The sequence below is a fragment of the Sorex araneus genome, chromosome 8 (genome assembly GCF_027595985.1).
Source record: "Sorex araneus isolate mSorAra2 chromosome 8, mSorAra2.pri, whole genome shotgun sequence".
NCBI lineage: Eukaryota > Metazoa > Chordata > Mammalia > Eulipotyphla > Soricidae > Sorex > Sorex araneus.
Genome location: NC_073309.1, coordinates 31,759,243 through 31,786,732, shown reverse-complemented (window position 1 = coordinate 31,786,732; position 27,490 = coordinate 31,759,243). Strand labels below are relative to the sequence as shown.

At 39.5% G+C, this 27,490-nt stretch overlaps 1 protein-coding gene across 1 annotated transcript in view; it reads left to right on the top strand.

Annotated features, from left to right (window-relative positions):
- Nucleotides 1–27,490, top strand: part of LONP2 (lon peptidase 2, peroxisomal) — a 100,037-nt gene that overhangs the window by 56,160 nt on the left and 16,387 nt on the right. Inside the window, exons 10-11 of the mRNA XM_004600685.2 lie at nt 2,312–2,438; nt 6,973–7,106. Of these exons, the coding sequence (XP_004600742.1) occupies nt 2,312–2,438; nt 6,973–7,106 (261 nt within the window). The remainder of the gene's footprint in view (nt 1–2,311; nt 2,439–6,972; nt 7,107–27,490) is intronic.

Genomic DNA, 27,490 nt, shown 5'->3' with positions numbered 1-27,490 from the left:
CTGAACTTTATTACATATGGCCTCATTTTTATATGAAAGTAAAGTTTTAAAATTTTATTTCTTGGGGCTGGAGTGTAGCACAGCGAGTAGGGTGTTTACCTTGCATGCAGCTGACCTGGGTTCAATCCCCAGCATCTCATATGGTTCCTTGAGCACCGCCTGGAGTAATTCCTGAGCTCAGAGCCAGGGGTAACCCCTGAATATTACTAGGTGTTATCCAAAAAGCCTCCCTCAGCGCCAGGAGTAATTCCTGAGCTCAGAGCCAGGAGTAACCCATGAACGTTACTGGGTGTTATCTAAGAAGGCTCCCTCAAAAAGTTTTACTTCTTGTGAGAGAAGTAGAATAATAGAGGTAGAGAATAATTGGGTACTTTCATGTGGTGGTAAAAGTACAGTGACTTTGTACATCAAAACTATAAACATATTATAAAACTATTTTCATATCCACAATGTAAATAGCTATAATAATGAGAAATTTAAAATAAAGCAAAAATAAATATTAATTCTATAGTAACTATTACCTGAACTATACTCAAACATTTTTTAAATAAATTTTTTTCACTTCCTTTTCATTGAATCTAATAGGTTATACTTTTTCATCATGTCTTCACTGGCATGTATAAGACTACTAGTTACTAACAATAAATAAATCCTCACTGTTTTTAACCTTATTTTAATTGATTATTATTATTATTTTTCCTAGTAGAGGCCAAATATCAGTGGGGGTTTATAAAAAATGAAAATGAGAGTAAAATCTAAATACATTTAGACTCATATCTATTTCAGAAATATATTTTTTACTATTAAGTGAATGATAATTGGATTTCTTAGTTATCCAGGGAACCTGCAGGTTACTATATCTGGTTTTTAAATATGGCGCAGTTAGAAAGCTGCTTTTATATATAAGATCAAAATGCATAACAAATGAGAGTCAACTGCACGCAAATGCCAAATCAGAGCAGCAAATGTCTAAGATACACTATTATGAAGTGAGCGGATCAAGATGTCATCTTCCTGTAGAGTTGCTTATCCTTCCTTTTAAGGTTCCTAATGTTACTTATTTCATCTGTTTCTTTGTTCCTGATGTCACTTTTGTATTCAGAAGATACCAGTTCATTCTTTAAATTTTGTTTTTCGGCTACACCCACCAGTGCTCAGGGCTTACTCTTGACTCTGGGTTCAGGGGTCACTGATCACTCCTGGTGGGGCTCTGGAGACTATATGGAGTTGTTGAGGATCCAACCCAGATTGGCCACATGTAAGACAGGAACCCTACCCACTATGCCCCCTCTGACCACCCTCTCCCCTGCACACACACACACACACACACACACACACACACACACACATACACCTGCATCCTTTTAATTTTTGCTTGTTCATTAGAAGGAGCAGCTGGAGAATGTAGCTTTTGGTTTTTGATATTTTGATAATTTTTTTAATATGCATGCCAGATAAGAGAATGAGATGAATCTGTGGACTTAATCTCCAGCCCCTCATCCCCAGAAAAGAAAGAAAATGGAAAGAGACTTGCAGGATGTGAAGACAAATATATTTAGTCATCGAGACTTTTGAATGAAAACATAGATCTTTGAAATATGTAAATAATATCTGTAACCACATTGGGTAGAAAATATTTAAAATCAGTTTAGGAAGTAGTTCCTTTATAGTGTTTTTTGGGAACCCACACCTATTTGACTATTTTTTTATTGTGTTAAATTTTTTTTATATATATATATATATATATTTGGTTTTTGCATCACCTGTTAGTACTCAGGAATTTTGCATCACCTGTTAGTACTCCTGGCTCTGCACTCAGGGATCGCTTTTGATGAGGCTCATATGTAATGCCAGGGATCAAACCCAGGTCAGGTGCATGCAAGTCAAGCATCTTACATACTGCACTATTGCTCTGGCCTCTATTTCAAGTACATTATCTCTTTGATATGTTATCCCTAAAGAAATGTATTTCCTATTAAATAATAAAATTTCACAATATTTGAGTTAAGGATCTTTGTGGATTTTCTTTTTGAGAGATGCACTTATCAAAAAGCTTTTAAAAAACAATGCTTATGAAAGTATTTACTTGTTTGTGAAAATTTTGCAAATGTTAACAATTACTGATTAGAAGTTAATTATAATTCTGCTTATCATCTAAATTCTGCTTATAATTTAAATTGAAATAATGCTAAAATTTATTCTGATTTCCAGATCCATGTAATCTATATCTAAGTCTTTTTAAAAAAAAATAGCAGTTTAAAATAGCAGAAGCCCTGCGAATGATTATAAAACACGCTAACTTCATTTCCAGGGTATACACAGGAGGAGAAGGTAGAGATCGCCCACAGGCACCTGATCCCAAAGCAACTGGAGCAACATGGGCTGACTCCTCAGCAGATCCAGATTCCCCAGGCCACTACTCTCGACATCATCACCAGGTCAGTCCGCTGTCTCGAGGCTCTGTGAATGCTCAAGCCGGGAAAGGAGGTGTCTTTGCTGACCACCTGTAACACCCATTTCTCTCTAACATACTCCCGGCAGCCATCTTCATAACTATTGGCATCAATTTATAGATTAAAAACATGTAGACTATTTTTGTCACTAAGGACTTTTAGTTGAATGAGATTTGCAACTTTTCACAGTAGCAAAAGGAAGAGATTAAGTTGGTACATCTAAAACAAAAGTATGGAAAATACAAAGATATATTTTGTGACCACGATTTTGAAAGTTGTCAAGTCTCTTTAAGAAGTGAGATGTTGCTTTCAGGTCTCTGTTTTCAGTTGCTCAGAGTTTTCTCTTTGAGAGTCGTTTTTGGCTTGGGGGCCACATCTGGTGGGGCTCAAAGGCTTATTCCTGGCTCATAAATGACAGGACTCGGGGGACCTTTGTGGGTGTTGGGGATTGAATCTGGGGGTTGCCTGCCAGGCAAACACCGTGCCCACTGTTTTATAGCTCTGGCCCCTTTAAGGGACTTTGAATAATCCCTTTTAAGGACTGTAAATCAGAATTAATACCGGGACAACAGGAACAGTCTTTTCCCAAATCAACTACTAAATACCTGAGCGTGTGGCAAGCAGTACATAAATGATTTGAGTCAACTTTGCTCAAGTCTAATTTATAGATCACATGATTGAATGGAAAATATACCCTGTTGAGAATTTCTATCTACAATAACCTCTCACAGTTTTTCTGACTCAGTATTACAGATCCATTGCATCATCTGGCAGTTTGTTTCAGGCTGCCAAGTGCTCTTCATGCAACCCTTGCCCAGTGACTGCTGTATTTTAGGAGAAGGGATCTTTCTATTTAGGACTTCCACTTTTGAGTTTGGCCAGTCGACAGCTTTCTGATCCAAGTCAGCCCTTCTTACAGAAGGAAGCCTGCTTAAGTTTATATCCGTAACAGTAAGACTAAATCCGAACTGGGGGTTCCTGTTTTTGAGTTGTGATTTATTATGTGGATAATGCCAGGAGAAATAAATTAGGTGATTTATATGCCAAAGTCTTTCAACAACCAGCAACATCATTAGTCCAGATAACACCCAGAGCAGTGCTTGTGAGTAACTGTCAGCAAGTCATTTAACCTTTTTGATAGCTTCCCCAGCTGTATGAGGCATAGAAAAAATTAACTCTAGCTTCTCTGAATCTGAATAATAATGACCCCTGAAAAATAATCCCTACTTCTTTTTGCACTTTCTTTCTGATACCATAATTATATATATGTTAACTCAGAACATCAGCTATTAAAACCCGTATAAATTAGTTAATTTCTCCGGGAGGTTTTAATATTTTAAAAAGTACTACAAGTATTTGCCATTCCAACTGGGCTTAAGACAAAGTTTTTCATCTTTTTTTTGTCATGAACATAGTCCTTTAATATTCTGGAAGAGGGAAAGGAATTTTAGGAGTTATCTAGACATGCTTACCTCCAGGGTCATTAGTTTCCTTGAATTCTTTCAGTGCTAGAGTGTTTACTGCTAACTACTTCATGGCGAGAAAATGTTATTTGTTATACAGATAATCTTTATATTCACCTCCCTATAATTTTCTAATTCTGCCCTTTAAGAATACCTGAAATTTAAAGATAAGTCCTCCCTGTGAAGCCCTTCTGCCATTAAAAAAAAAAAAAAAAGATTCTTGAGCTGGAGCAATATTATAGCAAGTTGGGCACTTGCCTTCTACACAACCACCCCGAGTTCAGTCCCAGGTGCCACCTGAGCCCCACCAGGAGTCAACCCTGAACGCAGCACCAGGGATAGCTCAAACAAAAATAGAAATTAATTAATTCTTTCTGGTCCACATCCACAAATGTCATCATCTTCAATCTAAACTTTAAACTCTCCTCTCTACCTTCTTCTTGACCCACTTCCAACACTTCAACCTTCCTGACTGGTTTTCTTCTAAATGATTCCTGTGATATCATCATTCCTCATAAAATTAAATGCCCTGAGTAGAGCTTTGTATTTCAGATATACCCTTAACTAGTTTATGGTATAAGAAGATGAATTTTAGGGTGGGAGGGTGAGAGGGATACTGGGAACACTGGTGGAGGGGACTGGGCACTGGTGGAGGGATGTAAACAAAATGCAATCATGAAAGCTCATAAGTTTGTAACTGTAACTCATGGTGGTTCACTAATAAAAAAAATTATTTTTTTTTAAATCTGACTATATTATTTTATGACTGCATTTCAAGATTTTCAGCTTTTTGTTTTGGTTTTGGGTCACATCTGGTGGTGCTCAGGGTTTGGTTTCTGGGATTACCAGGTTGTAATTCATCTGGTGCCAGGGATAGCACCTGGGACTTCCACGTGTACAGGGGATGCTCCCGCCCTTAGACTACATCACCAGGTGCAGACTTTAGCTTTTTTCAGAGACTTTGCCTGTCCAACTTACAATTAACTTATATCTTTAGTTCTTTTCCAGATGAATTTCTGCTAAGCTTCCTCCATCCCATTCTGTATTTAGAAGTAGAGGTCTTAAAGCTAAGTGTAGAAGTTTGCATTTATGTATTTGTCTTGATATCATCCAGTATATTGGTTTTGTGGCTTCTGAAAATCAACATCAATAGTGTCTTCATGTTCAAGTTATAAAAATTACCAGCCAGTTCTGTTTTGATACTGTGAGTCTTTTCATTTCAGTTTAAACATACTAACTAGGGAGAAATCACTGAACATACTAAATAGGGAAATAGCTGAAAGGGCTGGAGCACATGCTTTGCATACAGGAATTCCAGGTTCAGTCACCAACACTATTTTGTACCCCAGTGCTGATAGGTGTGGCCAAAAAAAACAAATTAGGAAGTAGTGGTTAGTAATGTATTTCCTTTTAGTTATCTGTTAATGCTACACTCTTTGCATTTTTTTCCCTGGCCCATTATTATTGTAGATGCTTTTTAAAAGTGTAATTTGCTGTTGTCCCACTTGTTATATTTGGCAAGCTCTACTTCATTCTGAACTTCTTGGTAATAGTTCTGCATATTCATGGGATTATTATATAAACTGGCTCAGTCCCTTTTCTTTTATCTATTGTCCAGACCCTTTCATCTGAGTTGATCAGATACTTGTCTAGGGATCTACATTAGGGTTTTCTGTTTGTTTTTACATGATGGTATGTTTGATTTGTAATTGTCGTTCTTTTGGACCACACCCAGTGATGCTCCAGCTACTCCTGGCTTGGTGTTCTGGAGTAGCTCCTGGTAGTGCTCTGGGAGGCCATGGTCAAACCCAGGACTCCCACATGCAAAGCATATGCATTAGAGGATGGAGGAGAGTGTAGGAATGAAGGCACTTACCTTGTGCTCCCTAGAGTTCCCTCAGCACCACCTGAGTGGACACCAGGAATAAGCCCTGAGCACAGCCAAGTACAGCCCTCTACCCACCCCCCCCCAAAAAAAGCATGTGCATTAGCCCTTTGAGCTTTCATCTCTCTGGCCCCAGTTTATTTTTAAAATACTTTCCTGTTTTCTTTCTTATTGAAGTGATAGGCAGTTATACCATATGACTTTATTTTTATAATCTCCTATTTCTTTTATTGAATTCACATAAATCATCAAATTATTCCTATGTCCTCCTATAAAATATTTAGGGACCAGAAAGATAGTACAGGAGGTAAGACACTTGCCTTGCATGTTTCTGGCACTGTGTATAGTCACTCACCCCAGTAAAGCCAGGGGTGATCTCTGAGCACTGCTGGGTGTGGCCCAAAAATGGGGGGGGGGATACATAAAAAAAGATATTTGGACAAGAATTGTTATTGTCTTTCCTGAAAACTTTTAAAATATGTATCCTTAAACTCTATAACAGATTTATGACTGTGTAAGAAAATTCATTTCTTTCAGATAAAATTGCATTCTCTATTTGATCCAGCTTATTCAAATCAGGCAAAATCTGGGTGGCCAGATAAGGCTTTATTATATAAAGTGGCTGATGAAATTTAAGTCTAATATATATTTTTAAGACAGCTCTGCCTTCCCACATTTAAAGTCTTTTTTTTACAAAAGCACGATTCTTGAATCACTGAGCACTTTCTTTAGATGTCCTCAATGAAAATGCACTGAATAGGGGTAATTAGCATGGCTCCTAGGAAAACATGATTCTTGTCTCAGAATATTTTTACTTTAATTTGCAAAGAAGTTTTTTTTTCTCTTTCAGCAATATTTCAAACATGATGCATTTACCTAGAATTTTCTTAATTTGACCAATTTTAAAAAAACTCCTTATACATTAGGTTTAAATGCTACTTCGTGTGCTGCCAAATTTATACTGGCAATATAAGTTGGAGAACCAACCATTCATTTTTTTTTAAAATCTAGGGTAATAGATTTTAGAAATAGCATAAATTAGAGATTTTTCCGTGAGGAAACTGGTATTCATAAAAGATAATGAACTTGATTGTTGACTATAAGTATTAATCACATGTATTTTTACAGATAAGTGTTTAGCTAAAAATAAGATACTTTTCTTTGATGACAGGTACACCAGAGAGGCGGGGGTTCGGTCTCTGGATCGGAAATTTGGTGCCATTTGCCGAGCTGTTGCCGTGAAGGTAGCAGAAGGACAGCATAAAGAGGCCAAGTTGGACCGTCCTGACGTGACTGAGGGAGAAGGTCAGTCACGTCACAATCTAGGCCTGGTGTCCTCAGACTTGGTAGTTGGAGGTTTAAGGGCTCAGAAAGTCTGGTTTGGGAGGGATGGGATTGGGTAGCACTTGCTGCAATAGAACGTACTAAGGCACGCACCACTAGTAATCGCATCCAGTGAGTGGTTGAGTGAACCGATGTTTGATGTATTTTATCAAGAGCCTTCTATCTTTCAGTAATTATGACATAGGAGGTTACTATAACAGTTTAAAAAAAAATCATAGTGCAGTACTTTGGAAATAGCTTCATGTGTAAATTTTGGATTTCTCAAATACTTTCTTCGATACACAGATGAAATTTAAATTATTTTTCATTTTAAAAAAATGTGGAGGTGGTAACAAGAAATGGAAGAGGAGGATTCCATGCTTAGAATTAATACAATGTTGGGGCTCGAGCGATAGCACAGCAGGTAGGGCGTTTGCCTTGCACGAGGCCGATCCGGGTTCGAATCCCAGCATCCCATATGGTCCCCTGAGCACCGCCAGGAGTAACTCCTGAGTGCAGAGCCAGGAGTAACCCCTGTGCATCGCCAGGTGTGTCCCAAAAAGAAAAAAAAAAAAAAAAGAAGAATTAATACAATGTTGACTTTTCTCGTCCACATTACGAACTTGCTTTAAAAAACATGACTTCGGGGCCAGAGAAGATGGTACAGGGAATAAGGAGCTAGCCTTGCATCCTGTCAACCCCAATTTAAATTCCCAGCACTTATATATGATGCTCCCCACTGCCACTTGCCTCTGAGCACTGCTGGTTGTAGCCAAAACACCAAAAGTAAACAGGCCTGGCTTCAGAAGTAAGAAATTGAAGGTTTATTTCATAGTAAGAAGATTTATTAAATTGCTACCATTGGTGTAACTCTTTATAGAAAGGAGTTTGGTAAATGTAGACTAAAGAACCATAATTTGTGATGGCCTTAGTGGAACAGATGCTTTTTTTCCCTTAAGTTGCCAAGTACTCTGCATATGATAGGAGAACCACCGAAAGAGTAGACTTCCACTTCCACATTACCCTTCATTTTCAGTATGATGCTTCACACCTACACCTTGTTCACCGTTCATTTGCTCCAGAGAGGAAACCTTCCACCTCCTGTTGAGTTGAAGAGGGTTAGTGCCTTAGTTACATAGAGCAGGGGTCTGAACCTTAAGCTCTAATTGCTTCTTATGTGGACTTTACAGTTCTTTGTGTTTAGACCCAACTCCTCTACTTCCAGAGTATTTTGGATTCCTGCAACTTTACAGAATTTATAGTTTACCCAACTGTCCCCACAGACGTTAGCAGACAAAGTGTTTGTCGTTCCATGTCTGTACGCGCTGTTTTCTAAAACGATGTCACCATCTCTTACCAGCTGTTGTATTCTTTATTCTTCTTTGTTCATGTGGGTTTATTCTTTTTCATATTGGCAGACCCAGGGGCCAAACCAAGGTCTTATTGGCATGTGCTTTAACTATCAAGCCACACTTAATTTATCTACACAACCTACACTTAATTTATCTCCTAATTTTGTCCTCTGAAAGGATTTTGGAAAGGAAGCTTAAAAATTAAAAAAAAAAAATAGTGTTTAGATCACTGTGTTCTAGGAATCTGAAGTTTTTATATTTGCTCTAAGGAGTGATAACCTATAAAGAATGGAATTTGGGGTGCCAGAGAAATAGTGCAGCAGATACGGCACTCACCTCGTACGTGGCCGACTCTGGTTTTATTCCCAGCACCACATATCCTGAGTACTGCCAAAAATGATTCTTGAGTACAGAGCCAGGAGTAAGCCCTGCGTATTGCTGAGTGTGGCCCAAAAAGCAACAGATAAATAAATAAATAATGGCACTTTGGAGGGAGCTCACAGTAACAATGGAGAATTAGGAGGTTTTTTTCCTTTAAGTGTAAGGCATAGAGCCTCTTGAGTTTCCTTTGTATTCTTAACAACACTCCTCTTGTGCTCTGGCTCTAAACTGCAAATCCAGTCTGTGTCTTGTTGTTTTTATCATGTGATGCAATAGAAAGCCAGAAAGAAAAATTTATTTAAACACATCTCAAAAATTGTGCTTGGAATTTAGTTGATGTCTTCGAATTTGCAGTAATACATTCAGAGGGATTTACTGTCAAAGGAAACGTGGCATAATTAAATATTGCTATAGGTACATATATACATATCTACTACCATATTTCTAATATCTGATTATATTTTGTATATTTTGTATTTTAAAGATGACCCAAATGGGACCTGAGAGATAGAAAAGGGGATAAGCCACTTACTTGTCTGGCATATAGAAGATCCCCAGTTCAATTTCCCACACACATATGGCCCTCCTAGCAACATCAGGCATAATCTCTGTGCTCAGAGACAACAGTATACCCTGCTATGTACAGTTCCCCCAAAAACACTTCTTTAAAAAGTATTAAAAACTAGGGGCTAGGGTGATAATACAGTGGGTAGGGCATTTGGCCCACACACTGCTGACTCAGGTTCTGTTCTAGCACCACATATGGCTGAGCACACCAGGAGTTATCTCTGAGCTCAGAGCCAGGAGTAAGCCCTGAGCAACACTGGCTCTGGCAGATCTCCCCACCCCCCCACCCCACCCCCCGTCCCCAAATATTAAAAAATAAGTACAATCCAGAAAGTGGTCATAGTTACATACATATAGGAGGTGTGAGCCTAAATTCCTAAATTCCCATAAATGGTAAAGCCATTGATGTTATTGAAAGTACACACACACACACACACACACACACACACACACACACACACATACACACTTCAGAAATATTCAAGAAGCTGTTCAGATTGTGAACTATGTGAAAAATAGTTTTTCGTGATAATGTTGATTTTGTGTGGGGGGGGCAGGGAGAAGGAGGGATAGGGAGTGTCACATTCAGAAAGGCTCAGGACTTTCCCCTGGCTCTGTGCTCAAGGATCACCCCTGGTAAGGCTCAGGAGACCGTATGAGATGCCAGGATTGAACCAGGTGGCTGCATGCAAGGCAAGCGCTCTTCACATTGTTCTGTGACTCTGGCACCCAACATTTGCTTTTTTAAATTTATGATTCAAAACTCAGATTTTAAATGATAACATAGTCAAGCAGATTATCTGACAAATTCAAGTGAAAAATCTGGATTAATACTGGTCTTTTAGGAATGACTTTACTTTTATTAACATTTTATTGTCATTCATTAGAAGAATTAAAATTCTACATTGGCTAATATTGTAGAACATTCTCAAGTTATTATAAATGACTCTCCTTCAGATAATTTTTTTAATTTATTTATTTTATTGAATCACCCTGTGGAAAGTTACAAAGCTTTCAGGCTTATGTCTCAGTTATACAATGCTCGAATACCCATCCTTTCACCAGTGCATGTATTCCACCACCAAAACCCTCAAAATGCCTCCCACCCCCCCACTCCCCACCCCCGCCTGTGTAGCTGATAAATTTCACTTCACTTTCTCTTTACTTTGATTACATTCCATGTGTCAACACAAAACTCACTATTGTTGGAGTTTTCAAAAAAAAAAAAAACAGCCCTGCTGAAAAGGAAGCATTTGATAATTAGTTTTCCATTGTTGAAAATGAAGAGATATGAAGTTGTGCAGCCGCAATAGCAGCCACGCAGTTTGAAATTTCTGTATTTTAGTATTTTAGTAACTAAGTCCAGGGAAATTTATGTTAGAAATTGCATCATTTCCCTTCCTGGAGCAGCATGGGGCTATGGCTTAGTTCACAGTCTAGAGACATCTCTGCAAGCAGCTGCTGGTACCAAAAGTAGTCTAGCTGGCCTCTGGATCGTGGTCAATCAGCTGCAGAGCAGCCACACAAACGTGTGGCCACCCGGGTCGCATCTCGGCGGAGAGCGCGCCGGTATCGCCCCTGTCCCGAGGTCACACATGCGTCCCGCTGTTGCAAGTTCATACCTCTTTTTTTTTTTTCCCCTTCCCGCGCCTCCAAGTTCATACCTCCTTAATGGTCCTTATAAAATGGTGAACGCCATGTCGTCTTTCCCCGAAAAGGGAAAAAGAGCCGAGAAATAAAGACCTTTCCCGTCCTCGACCAGTGTGGGGTTATGGCTTAGTTCACAGTCTAGAGATATCTCTGCAAGCAGCTGCTGGTACCAAAAGTAGTCTAACTGGCCTCCAGATCGTGGTCGATCAGCCGCAGAGTGGCCACACAAACGTGTGACCACCCAGGTCGCATCTCAGCAGAGAGCGACCTTCAGATAATTTTTAAAGTATCCTAAATTGGTATTTATGACCTTAGCCAAGCCAAAAGTAAACTTATTACCAAAATGTCTGTGTTACGTATTCATCCCATGCAATTCAAATGATGCTTGTTTAGCAACTGAAAGTTTATCTGTAACACATTAAGCAATAAATTATTTAAAATTAGAGTATAAAATAAGACAGTTGTAGAAATTTTAAGTAATGTGGTGAGGGAGTTATTTTGAATGTTGGAAATATTGTTGGACATAAAGATGTTGCCAGGAAGAAAAGCCAGGCCTCAAGCTTCAAATCGGCAGAAACCTCTAGAGTATTGAACAGAACTCACTGGAACAGCCCAGAAACACTGGCCTCTGAATAATTATCTTCATGTTTGTAGCATCTTAACTGAGTTAAACAGGACAAATAATTCAGTTCAAAAGACAGGAGATCTATAGTTGATATGTGTGAAGGGAGGAATATTTATGGCTTCAGTCACTTAATTAAAAGCATGGGAGTTATTATTACATTAAAGCACTCCTGTTTTTATGAATGTTATTAGTGTCTTTTGAATTACCCTTTTCCTTTCTGGGTTATTAGTTGTGTTGAAAGATCAAAGCATGTAGCTAGGTGTCAGAGCAATAGAACAGCATGTATGACACTTGCCTTGCACACAGCCAACTCAGATCCAATCCCTGGGACCCCATATGACCTACGAACTCACCAGGAGTGATCCCTAAGTGCAGAGCTAGGAGTGTGCTTGAAGCACCATGGGCTGTGGCTCAAAAAAAATTTTTTTTAAGTTTATGACTAAAGTTTTATTGTTCCTTTGTCTGCCTTTCTTCAAGGGTACAAAGGTCTTGTGTTTTGCATAAATATGTTTCTGAAAGTTAGGCAAGTTTCCATTTGTTCAAGTAGTTATGTGCCATATATTTTGCTTAAATCAGTGGTATTAGTTCCCTCAAAACTTACCTTCAGTAGAGGATTATTGTTATTTCTCAGAATACGGAACAGTTTCTGTTATTTTTAAGAAATATCACTTCTTAAGAAACTACAAAGGGGCTGGAGCAGTAGCACAGTGGCTAGGTCATTTGCCTTGCATGCAGCCAACCCAGGTTCAATTCCCAACATCTCATATGGTCCCCTGAACACCGCCAGGAGTAATTCCTGTGTGCACGAGCCAGGAGTAACCCCTGTGCATGGACAGGTGTGCCCATAAAGCAAAAAAAAGAAAGAAAGAAAGAAAGAAAGAAAGAAAGAAAGAAAGAAAGAAAGAAAGAAAGAAAGAAAGAAAGAAAGAAAGAAAGAAACTACATAAATCTTAATGTATCTTAAAATGTTATTTCTTATTCCTATAGAAGTCACTTGAAAAAAATGGTTGTAATAACAAGACACTATAGCACTGTTGTCCTGTTGTTCATCAGTTTGCTCGAGTGGGCACCAGTAATGTCTCCATTGTGAGACTTGTTGTTACTGTTTTTGGCATATTGAATACGCCATGGGGAGCTTGCCAGGTTCTGCCTTGCAGACGGGATACTCTCGGTAGCTTGCCGGGTTCTCTGAGAGGGATGAAGGAATCGAACCTGGGTCAGCCACGTGCAAAGCAAATGCCCTACCCACTGTGCTATCGCTCCAGTCCAATAAAAAGACAAATTACAGTTAATTGATGAGCATAATAAATAAACTGTATACACAATAACTTTTAAAATATTATTAATAACTAAACTTAAAATACTACTTACACATCGGGGAGTGTGTTCAACAGACTGAGCACACGCTTAGCATGCAGGAAACCCAGCTTTGATCTGTGTTCGCCAGGCACTACAGTTACGGCATAAAAAGTAAATAAAAGAAACATTACTTAAAGCAGTAAATTGATCGTCAGGATCTCAGCTATATACATCACTGTCACTGTCATCCTGTTGCTCATCGATTTGCTCGAGCGGTCACCAGTAACGGCTCTCTTTGAGAGACTTATTGTTACTGTTTTTGACATCCAATATGCCACAGGTAGCTTGCCAGGCTCTGCCTCGAGGGCTCGGGCTCGATACTCTCGGTAGCTTGCCGGGCTCTCCGAGAGGGGCGTAGGAATTGAGCTCAGGTCAGCCGCATGAAAGGCGAAAGCCCAACCACTGTGCTATCGCTCCAGCCCCATTGGCTATGCATAGCCACAGGAAATCTAGCAAACTTATGATTAAATGGATAGGTTCTGTAGGTCCAGAATAAAATTTCGAGGATCAGCACCATAATAGAAGTAGTAGCAGTAATAGTTTCAGCATGACTGTATCTCATAATCATGCTATTTGGTACTGTAAGTCCTCCGGTCTTTATGTTCTTCAGGATTACAGTGGCTATTGTAATTGGCCCTTAAAGTATCCATAAAATTTTCAGAACTAGGGTCATAGAGATAATACAGGGGTTAACTAGGGTTGCATTCTGCGAACCCTGTTCTAATCCCCCGCAGCACGCATGGCCCCCCAAGCTCCACAGGGGTCACTCCTGAGCGCAGAGCCAGGAATAATCCCCAAACAAACACAATTTAGAATCATCTTGATTTATTTTTTAATGACATTTTATCAGTATATTATCAGTCTTTAGAAATGCAAACAAGGTCCGCTTTTCCATCTTTCTTTCTCATCATTTCTTTTAATATGATTTTTTTTTTCCTTAACGCACTAGATAGAACCTCCAGGAAAATGTCAAAAAGAAGCACGAAATGAAGTGGGGGCAGTGGGTGGAAGCCTGTGATGACTTATGATCATCTGCATAAATAGTCTTTGGAGCTGTCTAGTTTGTGATTTGGTTCATAAAAACCTTCAGAAATTTTTCCCTCAACACTCTCCCTTGCTATTTAGCTCTTTTCAAAAGACGAATTGTAATAAACTTGCCTGTTTCCCAGTGAACAGGAAAATAGACTCTGTAGGATGGATAAAGGGTTAGTAGCAGTAACTGCTAAGCAGTAGGATTTGACGTCAGTGCAAACATGCCTGTCCTCTCATGATCGATGGATGGCCTCAGGCTGCTGCTGACCACAGTACACTGGGCAGGCGAGAACACGAGCCAGATTCCAGCCAGCCCGTAGTTCATTCTGGATGCCAGTCAGTTCTACTGAGTTGCTTTTTCACATTTATTGTTTCTGTTACTTGTTTGCCTTTGTAGTCCAGTGAGATCAAGGAAAGAAGGTGATACAGGGCTGGAGTGATAGTACAACGGATAGGTTGTTTGCCTTGCACACAGCCAACCCGGGTTTGATCCCCAGCATCCCATATGGTCCCCTGAGCACTGCCAGGAGTGATTCCTGAGTGCAGAGCCAGGAGTAAGCCCTGCGCATCACAAGGTGTGACCAAAAGAGCAAAAAAAAAAAAAAAAGGAAGAGGAAGAAGAAGAAGGTCAATACAATAGCCTTCATTTTGTGGTTTATACTTTGTAACAACTTCTCAGTTAAGTACAATAAAATTCAAAACAAAATATTTGAATTTTACAGTGGTATTTCTCGGTTGCTAACTTTAGTTCTCTCCGTTCGGCAGTCTTGCCCATTTCTAAATTATACTCCCAATGCCATGGGATGTTTGGTCTGTTAAGCCTGGGAAGAACCAAGCACCTAATCACAAAGCTTTAGAAACAAGATTTCCTTACACTGGGTTAGGGGTGTTGGAGGGGGCGTGCAGGGGGACCCACGGAGCTCGAGTCCTGACAGACTGGGCCCAGAACAAAGCAGAGAGTGTATTTTCTCTTGGTCCCATATGCAGGATGGGATGTTCCCTCTGAGATGCACACAGTTCAAAGTGAGAGACAAATGGTCGGGGAGTGGGGGCAGGAGACTCTGAACTCCGTGGGAAACTGAAGGGAGGGCTTCTGTAGCTAGCTGATGAGAACAAATGGAGGGCACCTTGGAGGGAGTGTTCCCAAGAGTCCCAAAGTCCCGATCAAGAGGAACAGATGGCTTGGGAGGTGCAGGAAGGGGGATCAGTGAAGAAGGCCTGACCCAAAGGCTTCTAGAACACTCCAGCTTGTGAATGTGCCTGACTCCACTGCACTAAGCATACTAAGAAATGGTACTCCTAAAACATACTTTGCCAACCATCATTTTTCAAACCAGCATAAAAGACAAAATAAAACTTAACTTTGTTAAAAAGGAAAACACCTGCCGGACAGAGGAAGGTAACCCTGTCACTTCAGCAAGTCTGCTGAGTGCCTATTGAGAGGGTGTGTGACATCCTCAGGGTTTCTGAGTGCCTGTCACTCACTGCCAGCTCTTGGTCTCTTTGCTCCCCACTCATTTTCTAGGCTAGCTTTTTTCAAAATGCAGTTGCCCCCGGAGGAATAATCTGTCTGGCTACCCTCAGACTCCTTTGTTGTGGCTTTTTTAACCTTTAAGTGTGGCTTCTTTGTAACCCAAAACAGGAAGCTTTTTCTGCCTGTGAAGTATTTTTTGATCCTCTCTGCTTTTTTTTCGAACTTTCCCTCCCCCAAATCGGAAACATACCCATTCTCTTGGTCTGCCACCGCAAACACATTTTTTTTTTGTATTGGAAAATACTCTCTATAGTATGATAGACATTAACGTGCGAGTTTTGTGTAACTTTTTTGCCTAATTCTTTTGTCTTTAACTCCCTGGAACAGTCCCCTACATGTCCTAGGATCTGTCACTTTTAACTTTTGGAGTTTACATGAATCATCTAGTACTGTGCTGTAGAAATTACACTCAAAATTTTTCATCTCACATTTACTGTGGGTCAAGAACCCAGGACTAAATTATCCGGGTGGCTCTGGCTCCAAACTATGAGGTTACAGTCTAGCTATCAGCCCAGGCCCAGCTGAGGGAGGATTTGCTTTCAGGCTCACTTAACATGGGTGTCAGCAGACCTTAGCTGTTTGCTGACTGTTGACCAAAGCCTTCATTTTCTCACCACTTCGGCTCTCCCGCGGCTCACGCATGAGCACTGGCTTCTTCGGAGATAGATAGCGATATGTAAAAGAGTGAATAATAGAGATTTCACCATAGAGAGAGGATTCCAAGAAAGAAGCTAGTCTCCTCCTAGGCAGATGTGCCATACAAATGCGAAGTATTTTTTGATCCTCTCTGCTTTTTTTCGAACTTTCCTTCCCCCAAATCGGAAACATACCCATTCTCTTGGTCTGCCACCGCAAACACATTTTTTTTAGCTCTAGAGAAGATGTGAAAAGTAAGGTTTTTTGTTTAGCATTCTGGTTTGGGTTTTCAGTAGAGTGGAAATATCTGCTGAACTATTAAGAATTGTATTACTGATCCACTGCTGGTGGGAATGTTCTCTTGTTCTCTTTGGAAAACAATATGGACACTTCTCCAAAAACTAAGAATTGATCTTCCGTATAATCTAGCAATTCCACTTCTCAGCATCTATCCCAAGGGCCCCAAACTCTATTTTGAAAAGTCATTTGCACTCTTATATTCATTGCAGTACTATTCACAATAGCCAAACTCTGGAAACAACTCAAGTATCCAAGAACAGATGACTAAAGAACTATATATATATTATATATATTATTGAATACTACTATAAGGAAAGAGAAAATTCTGCACTTTGCTACTATGTGGATGAAACTGAGGGTATCATATTGAATGAAGTCGGTCAGAAGGGTTGGGACAGATATATAATGATCTTTCTCATTTGTGGGATATAAATAAACACAGTAAGGGAATACAAAATGGGAGAATGTAACAGAAGCAGAGAACTGGTCCACAGAACCGAACTTTCCAAATGTGTATGTGGGGGATGGGGTGTTGTTTTGGTTTGCTTTTTGTTTGGTGCTTAGGTCTAACTCCTTGCTCTTAGGAATCACTTCCTGATGCCAGGGATTGAACCCAGGTCTTGTGGGAAGAAAAATTTAGTAAGACCCACGGCCAATAAATGACCTTGATTCAGTCACTGACACCAAAGGTTGGGGGAAGAGGGGTGGAAATGGCTACTAGCAACAATTAAAAGAATTGTTGATTCATTAGCAACAGTTGAAAGCATCTTTGTCAGCTTTTAATGTGGATTTTTTAATGTTGCTCTTGTTTGGGGACATTAAAAACTTTATTAGATATTTCAGTAATAATGATAATTGAATAGTTTCCTATTACTTGATTCCAGTTACATTTAAAAGTTCTCAAACCAGGTGGAGTGATAGTGATAGTATATCGGGTAGGATGTTTGCCTTGCATGCGGCCGACCTGGGTTTAATTCCCAGCATCCCATATAGTCCCCCAAGCACCATCAGGAGTAATTCCTGAGTCCAAAGCCAGGAGTAACTCCTAGACATTGCCAGGTGTGACGTAATAATGATAATAATAATAATAATAATATAATTTTAAAAACTAAAAATTCTCAAACATTTTTATCTAAATCTGTTATCTTTTTTCTGGCTAGAGTTAGGACCAAAAACAAGAGAATAATCTGTATGCCTCTGGACCCTAAAACCACAGACCAGATGCTTTGGCTGTTTATTATACATTATTACAATACTCAATTCAGATATTTAATTTCTGAAGAAATACCTTTTTCTACTGGTATGAATTCTTTGAATATTGTCACAAGTTTTATAGGAGGGGTGAATTTAAATTGGCCTACATTTTCCTAATTTTTAAGCAGCACAACTTTGAACATTTCTGTTTATTCCTGTAGCATGTAGTAATTTATAATTTCTACCACTGACCAGGTCTAAACACAGACACATTTTTGTCAGAATTTTCTTAAGCCAACACACATTGAAGTTTTTGCTGTTGAATTTCCATGTAATTTGAGCTGCCGGTTGCAAGAGGACTTAGAAGTTTCATTCCATTTTGCATTATTAAGAGGCAAAGTTTATCTTTCCTCTGATTATAACAGCATAGGACAAATAAAGTTTCAAAAAAAGTCAAAAGAGGGGCTGGAGGGATAGCACAGTGGGTGGGGCGTTTGCCTTACACGTGGCCGATCCAGGTTCTATTCCCAACATCCCATATGGTCACCTGAGCACTGCCAGGGGTGACTTCTTAGTGCAGAGCCAGGAGTAACCCCTGTGCATCGCCGGGTGTGACCCTAAGAGAAAAAAAATAGCCAAAAGAATTAAGGTTCACTGCTGAGGAATGTAAACTTCGGTTTCAAGTACCTAGCTAGATACCTGGCATGCTACGTCTGAAACTTGGGGAATTGTCAGGTTCTGTTACAGTCAGTTTTTGTATACAAAGAATATCCTCCCCACACACATCGGGAAAAAAAATTAATTGTAGAGATTAGACTATCTATGCTATATCCTTTTTATTTTTTTAAGGCTATTAGGTAGCATGTTATTTTCAAATATACAAAATCAAGTGAGGTTCTGACATTGAGATAAAAATGTGCTGACATACACTGCAGATATCACAAATAAAACGAACTGTTCTTTGTTGGCTTTTGGGCCAGATGCTGTGAAGCTCAGGGGCAGTTCCCTGGGAAAGTGCTCAGAGGAACGCTTCTTCACTCCCGATGGCTCATCGAGGGTGATGGAGTACCCAAGATCAAATTTGGGGCTTCCACTGGAAAGCATGTACTTCAGACTTTTGAGCCACCTCCTTGCCCTAATAAAAATTCTTTTCTTATACACTAATTTACCTATTATCAGTGTTGGCCTGGTGAAGAAAGACTGGTTGGCCTTTGTAGACTGGACGGAAGCTATAATGAAGAGGGACAGGCAACTGTTCCTACTGACATATGACAAAAGCAAACATGTGTTATTCAAGCTCTGTTTAAGACAGGAAATTCAAATAGTGACAAAATATTTAACGTGTGTTTGAATTATATATATTTGAAGTATATATTATTCAATATGTAAGGTATACACATATATGTATATATATGCACTTATATTTACATGTTGGTCCAGAAAGATAGAGCAGGGGTTAAGGCACTTGCCTTGTTTTCCACCAACCTGGTTTGAATCCCCAGCCCTGCCAAGAATCCTTCCTGAGTACAGAGCCAGGACTAATCCCCGAACATCACCAGGTAGGGCCCCAAAACAAAACAAAATGTTATTGCTCCATTTAATAAAACATATAGGAAGATGCAGTGGTTGAGCATCATTGTTTATATTACCAAAAGCAATCTACTAAGTTACAAGATATTAAGACAGTGTACACACAGATATGGAGCTACCGTACAATCCAGGCTTTCCACTCTTAGGTATGTGGGCCAGGAAGGTAGCATAGAATGTAGGCAGGACATGCTTTACATGCTGTGAGCCCCAAGCGTAGTGACCATGGTGATGTCAGGCTCTCATGGGTTAATTGTTGGGAGTGACCCCCCTGGGTCCCTGAGCAACCCTGAGGAAGTCACTATAAAATAAGCCAAAGCTTTTATTCACTCTTAGGGTATGAGTCCAGATGAAAGGAACTCAAACAGCGACCAGTGTTCATGATAGTATTAATCATAGTTGCAGAATGATGGAAACAAAGTGTTGATCAGCAAATGAGTTGATAAACCTAATGTAGTCTTTATATCCAGAGGAATATAAAGGAATATAAGAAGCCCTCAGCACCTCTGTTTTTTTGTGCCACCTAAAAGCAATAGCAAATTACAGGGGCACAAGAGATCATTCAAAGGAATGAGCTCAAGCATTGCAAGCAGGAGACATGCAAAGGTTTAATCCTCACACTGCATGGTCCCTGAGCACTGTCTGGAGAGATCCCCAAGCACCACCAGGTATAACCCAAAAGTCAAAAATGTCCCTGGGACATTGGTGAAGGGAAGTGGACACTGTGGGGGAGGGACATTTTTTTAATTTTTTAATATTTTTTTGAGAAATAACATTTTGATAGAGTAGTAATATGCTAAGCCTAGAAAACACTGGTTTAAGTGGAATAAGCTACAAACAAAAGGACAAATATATCATTCCACTTAACATAAGCCACCTAATGAAGGCAAGTTAAAGGACAAGAAAAGTAGAATAGGGGTTACCAAATACTGCAAGGAGAGAGGAATGGGGACTTTTTTTTTAAGTTTTTTCAAAGGCTTTTTCAAGGTTTATTTAAAGGTACAGAGTTCATGCTGAGATGATGAAAGAGCTTTGGGAACAGTAGGGATGGTTACAATAACATGAATATATTTAATACTGAACTGTTGACTTATAAATGGTTAAAATGATCAATGTTTTATAAGATATTATCATAATAAAAGGGGTAGCATAAGGGGTAAGGTTTGCTTCCTTGCATGTAGCCAACCCCAGTTCAATCATCTCACCCTCATGTCGTCCCCTGAGCACAAGACAAGTGTGGCCACCAAACCCAAAAATGAAAGGTTAAGGAAATTTCCTAGACACTTCCTAGTGAAACAACTAAGCCACAAAGCCAGCCAAAAACCAGGTACCAGTGTCTTTTGTACCTCTTCTGGGTCTACTCAGAAGCAAGAATCCTGGAAACTGGAAATTCCATTCTTTTGTATCTAAAACAATCTGATGCTTATGTCAGAGACCCTAAGATCTGGGGTCAGAGCCAGTCCTGGTGTCGGGGTCACCCATGATTAGACTGCGATACCATGTGTCACAGGTCGAAGCCAGGTTCACTGCAGAGCACGTTCTAGCCTTGGAGTATATCTTCGGTGCCAAGACGCTACAGTACTTCCATTCAGTCATGTTAATCTTAGTGATTGATGATTGGGTATCAGCTACTAGAAAAATTTCTTTCTCTTTAGAAACAAATTTTGTTTTGAGGCTTGCTCTTGTTCTCCCTTGAACACATATCTTTCTTACTTATTTCTATGTTTCTTTCTTTGCTTATTTCCATTCTGGAGAAACCTGTGTCCTCTCTTGAACATATTTCCTCTATTTCTCTCCTTATATCTTTCTAAGCAAATTTCATTCAGTAAAAACTATCTTGCTTGACAGAAAAGAAAAAGAGAGTAAAAGGGAATGTGCGAGGCGGGGTGGGGGGGGAGCAGGAGGGATACTGGGAGCATTGGTGGTGGAGAATGGGCACTGGTGGAGGGATGAGTACTTGATCATTGTATGACTGAAACGTAATCAAGAAAATCTGTAAGACTGTAACTGTATCTCATGGTGATTCATTATAAATAAATAAATTTTTAAAAAAAGAAAGAAAAGAAAAAGAGAGATTTGTTTTTTGTAGTGTTAAAGGATAACATTTTTTTAAAAATTTTATTAGTGAATCACCGTGAGGTACCGTTACAAACTTATGAACTTTCATGTTTGCATTTCGTTTACATCTCTCCACCAGTGCCCATTCTCCTCCACCAATGTTCCCAGTATCCCTCGCACCACATATGAGTGCGATCTTTCTCTGTCTGTCTCTTTCTTTCTGACTCATTTCACTCAACATGATACTTTCCATGTTGGTCCACTTATATGCGAATTTCATGACTTCATCTTTTCTAACAGCTGCATAGTATTTCATTGTGTAGATGTACCAAAGTTTCTTTAACCATTCATCTGTTTTTGGACACTCCGGTTTTTTCCAGACTTTGGCTACTGTAAACAGTGCTGCAATGAACATACGAGTGCAGATGTCATTTCTACTATACCTTTTTGCCTCTCTGGGATATATTCCCAGGAGTGGTATTGCTGGGTCAAATGGGAGTTCAATTTCTAATTTTTTGAGAATCGTCCATATTGTTTTCCAAAAGGGCTGAACCAGTCGGCATTCCCATCAGCAATGAAGGAGAGTCCCTTTCTCCCCACATCCAGCGCCAACACCGGTTGCTTTTATTTTTTTGGATGTGGGCCAGTCTCTGTGGTGTGAGGTGATATCTCATTGTTGTTTTGATCTGCATCTCCCTGATGATTAGTGATGTAGAGCATTTTCTCATGTGCCTCTGAGCCATCTGGATTTCTTCTTTGAGAAAGTTTCTGTTCATTTCATCACCCCATTTTTTTGATTGGGTTGGCAGTTTTCTTCTTGTGGAGTTCAACCAGTGCCTTGTATAAGGGATAACATTTTTAATGTCAGTTGCCATCATATAAAACAAATGTGCTAACAATTTAATTAACATTTAATTAGAGAAGAAGGAAGAAGAAGAGAAAGGGAATTAATGGATGAACAGGGGTTGAGGCTTCAGTTATACTGGAGATGTGGGAGATTGGTATAGCCATATATCCAAAAATGTAGACTCAGCAACACCGAAAACAAGAGATCTAAACTGCAACCACCAGAACTTTGTGATGGGGAAGAGGGGTACGGAATAAGGGAACACTGGTTGAGGGAAGTTGACACTGCTGATGGAACTGGTGTTGAAATATTAGATGCCTAAAACTCAAATATCAGCAACTTTTTTAAATCACAGTTCATTAAATAAAAGAATTATTTTTAAAAATTAACAAAAGGGGCTGGAGTGATAACACAGCAGGTAGGGCATTTGCCTTGCACACGGCCAACCCGGGTTCAAATCCCAGCATCCCATACAGTCCCCTGAGCACCACCAGGAGTAATTCCTGAATGCAGAGCCAGAAGTAACCCCTGTGCATCGCCAGGTATGATCCAAAAAAGGAAAAAAAAAAAATAACAAGAGAGCCAGTAAAATATGGCAGCTCATTCTCTGGAGAATCCAGAGAGCAGACTTGAAAGACAGTGAAGAAAGCTGAATGAAGCTGCTTCTTGGGAAATGGAGAAAACCTGTTGTACTTCTACTAGACAAAATTTATTTTGATTTTATGGAGATGAATCCTTCGCATTATTGTCAGTTGTCTACAACTCAGAAAACTGAAAAACAGGGGCTGGAGTGATAGCACAGCGGGTAGGGTGTTTGCCTTGCACACGGCTGACCCGGGTTCAATTCCCAGCATCCCATATGGTTCCCTGAGCACCGCCAGGTGTAATTCCTGAGTGCATGAACCAGGAGTAACCCCTGTGCATCACCGGGTGTGACCCAAAAAGAAAAATAAAAACTGAAAAATAGCTGAAAGCTGAAATATATTAAGCCTGGAAAGATTCATCGACCCAAACACCCTATAATCCATATTTTGCCGATTTCCAAGCCTTTCTCGTGGTTTGGTTTTTTGGTTTTTTTTTGGTTTTGTTTTTGTTTTTTTTTTTAGTTACACAAGAATTATGTTTATCTTATTGTCTTCATTTTGATTTCTCTAGTGATATGTGATGCCGAGCACTTTTTCATATGTCAATTTGCCACCATCCTCTTGTCTTCCTCTGAGAAGTGTCTATTCATTTCTTCTCCCCATTTCTTAAAATATTTACTTTTACTAAAAACACCATGAATTACAAAGTTGTTCATTATACATTATATGAATTATAAAGTTGTTCGTTATTACAAAGTTGTTCAGGCATTTAGTGTTCCAACACCAGTAGTGTAACCTTCCTTTCACCAGTGTCCCTCATTTTCCCTCACATCCCCAACCTGCCCCCTTAGGCACATGACAAATTGATCAGATATTATTTGTTCCACCAAAACTTTAAGAAATGGCAAATAGAATGATCAGAAAATATATCAGAGCCATTTTGTGATCACATGATTTTAACTTATGTAAATTTAAAAAACCTTTAATACAATATAATAAAATGCTTATTCTTATTTATATAAGTTTGCAACTCTGGAATCTAAAGTATATTGCATTAAATTTTATTTTATATTTGGATATCATTATGGTAATAATCACGCCTTACCTGTCTTGAATAAAACTTTTAAAGGAATTCTGTGCTGATGTATTTTGGAGTTTACGTGAAATAGGTAAGGCATACTTAGGTAAATTCCCCTCCCCACACTTTATATAAACACTGTGGTTTGTAAAGTTGTTCACTATGATTTGTTATAGGCATTTGATATTTCAACACCTATCCCACCACCATTATCATTTTACCTCCACTATTGTCTCGTTTTCCCAATCACCCTGCAAGCCTGTCCCCATAGCAGGCCCACAATAATTTATTTTATATCGCTTGTTAGCAATAAATTGCTAACAAAATGATAAAAAAATATTTCATTAGCAGAAAATTAGTCTAAATTATTGTATCTCACCATGGAGAGATTAAATCCTTATATGAGGGATTAATTACTAAATGGTACAGGTTAAGCATTCTGTGTTAGTGTTTTGTTAGTCGAGATTAGTTGTCTTCTATGTTACCCCATCCAATCTGGAGTGCTACAATGATTATCATTGTAGATTTTGGAGATGTCACTCCAGGAAGTCCAGAGTTTTTAACTGAGTGATAGAGATGGAGTTAAATTTTTAACTGCAAGGCTATTTTGGGGTGTGACATGTCTACTGGGGCTTCTAGAATTACAGAGAGGTGGGTGGGGGGTAGCCCATCCTGACTCCTTGAAAGCTGGAGATTTCAGTCACAACGACGTGGTCATATGCCTGAATTTTTAGCTGGTTGATTTCTGGGTGAGGCTTGGCCCCAAGACAGTGGAAGCCAGCCAGAGGTATGGCAGCAGTTTTGCAGTGTTGGGGCTAGCGGCTGCTAAGGGGCTATGTTTGCCCCCAGATGGGTATCTGAAGAATTTTTGGTGGCTGGTTGATCTCTTTCAAGACTTATTTATGTGTCTTTGGAGCAAAACCCAGAAATGAGCTAACATGGCACAGAAGTGGTTCATGGGCATTTCTGCTGGGACTTCCAGAAGTACAGAGAGATGGGGGAAAGTAGCCCATCCTGACTCCAAGAAAGCCTGGAGATTTCAGTCACAGAGACCCACATGCTTGAAGTTTCTGCCAGTTAATTAAAAAAATTTTTGAATAAAAATTGAGATAACATGCTCTATGGTAATTCCCAGATTGTTGTTTTGTACTTACAGTGCTACTTCACCTTCACCAACAGTGTCAGTAACCCAATGCCCTTGATGAACTAAAATTAAAATTTTAATTTTAATTGTCCTATTGTCCCTTCTCCCCAGATGACCTTTTAAGGTATTAAAAGAATTGAATCTTTTTCTTTCAAGATGAAAGGGAAAATTAAATAATAAGCTGGAGGACAGGGATTGGTAATTGAGAATCCCAGGGGCAGTATAGGGGAAAACAGTAATTTGACATCAGTTCTGACTCCCGAAAAATGGTTTCTAGATAAACACCTGGGAGACTTCCCTAATGCACAGGGACGCACAGCAGCATTGGAAGCAGGGAATGATTATGTCTCTTTCCACTTTCTCTTTGTCCAGATGGTTCGCCTACTTATATTATTTAATATTCTTCAGTAGTTCTTTGTATATATACTGAGAATTTTAATGTCAGTCCTGAATTTCACTGTGCACAGATTTTTAACAGATTTATATGTGCACTATTTTTCAATTGGGAAAGCCAGACAATATTTTTCACAATATTAACAAAAAGAAACCAAGATGTTTCTACTAAAATCAAGCTTCTCTTGAATATATTCATTTGGATTTTTTTAAAGTATAAGTGTTCGTTTGAAAAATGAAGATTTTATGTGGGATATAAAGAAACATAGTAAGGAAATAACAAATGGCCAGAGGCACAAAGCCCTATTTTAAGTGTGTTGTAAATCAGTGCCTACAATTTTTTAATTAAAAAAAATATATAACTCAAACTAGCATGATAGTAAAATCACGTAGAAATTAGACAATACTAGAGAATCACTGTTCTAATAAGGTTACTAAATATAAGGAATATGTATTTTGCATATATTCTAGCATCGTACATCCAACTTGTTTATAATTATGTATAGACCCATCTGTCACATTTACATGGGTATACCTGTTTTTATCACTATCACTGTCACTGTCATCCCGTTGCTCATCGATTTGTTCGAGTGGGCACCAGTAGCGTCTCCATTATGAGACTTGTTTGTTACTATTTTTGGCATGTTGAATACGCCATGGGTAGCTTGCCAGGCTTTGCCGTGCGGGCGAGATACTCTTGGTAGCTTGCTGGGCTCTCCAAGAGGGGCGGAGGAATCAAACCCAGGTCAGCCACATGCAAGGCAAACGCCCCACCGCTGTGCTATCACTCCAGCCCACCTATTTTTATATATACACAATATTTATTTTATCTCACATAGGCAGAAATATGTATCACGGCGGATTAATATCCTGATGATGAAAACTTGGTTTTTGCCCATACTCAGTCTCCATCACCAGACAACCAAATGGCAGCCATCATTTGAGGAAATGTTGCTGCTTTCTCAAATATCAGGATAATTGCAGGTGGAGATGGAGCAACCTTTGGAACTAAGAGATCTGGGAGGATGGTAATTTTTGCTGCTTTTTGGACTCACTCCTATGGTACTTAGAGTCTCCTCCTGGAATGGTGTTGGAGCCCCACGTGGCACAAGAGATTGAACCCAGTTTTGCATCTCCATTTGTCTTTTGAGCCGTCTCTGGTTTGGAAAATTGGCATTTCACAGACAGCCAGTCAGTATTCCTCTGAGTCGGTGTCAGTGCAGCAGCTGTCGTCAGCTCTTATTTGAGAATATTTTGTTTTGCTTTAATTTATTCCTCTCTCAAATCTGAATGACAGGTTAGTGAGACAAAGGGCTCTAGCTAAAGGTTCTCCTCATTCAGTACTTTAACTACATCACTCCATTCCTTTTTGTCAGTAGGGTTTCATGTGAGAGATCTATTATAAATAAACGTTAATGCTTTTTTGTTGTTGTTGAGGTTTTGCTTTCATTATTTTCGTTTTAATGTCTTTCTCTTTAGTTCTTTTTGCCCATTTTGTTTTTTGATGAATTTTGTCCACTTAGTCTATTTTGTGTCTTGGTGGCTCAACATTTTTTAATTCTTAGTTTTCTTTAAAAAAATCTATCCTGGGGCTGGAGCAATAGCACATCAGGTAGGGCGTTTGCCTTGCACGCGGCCGACCCAGGTTCAATTCCCAGCATCCCATATGGTCCCCTGAGCACCGCCAGGGGTGACTCCTGAGTGCAGAGCCAGGAGTAACCCCTGTGCATCGCCGGGTGTGACCCAAAGACCAAAAAAAAAAAATCTATCCTTAGGGGATATCCTTGATAACATATTAGTATCAATACTGTAAACCACAATACCCAAAAGTGGGGAGTGGAGGGGAGAGAGACAGAGAGAGACAGAGAGACACACAGAGAGAGAGAGAGAGAGAGAGAGAGAGAGAGAGAGAGAGAGAGAGAGAGAGAGAGAGAGAGAAGAGACAGGCCTGCCCATAGAGGCAGGCCAGGGGTGGGGGATGCTGGTGATGGGAGGGAACCTGGGGACACTGGTGCTAGGAAATTTACAGTGGTGGAGGGATATTA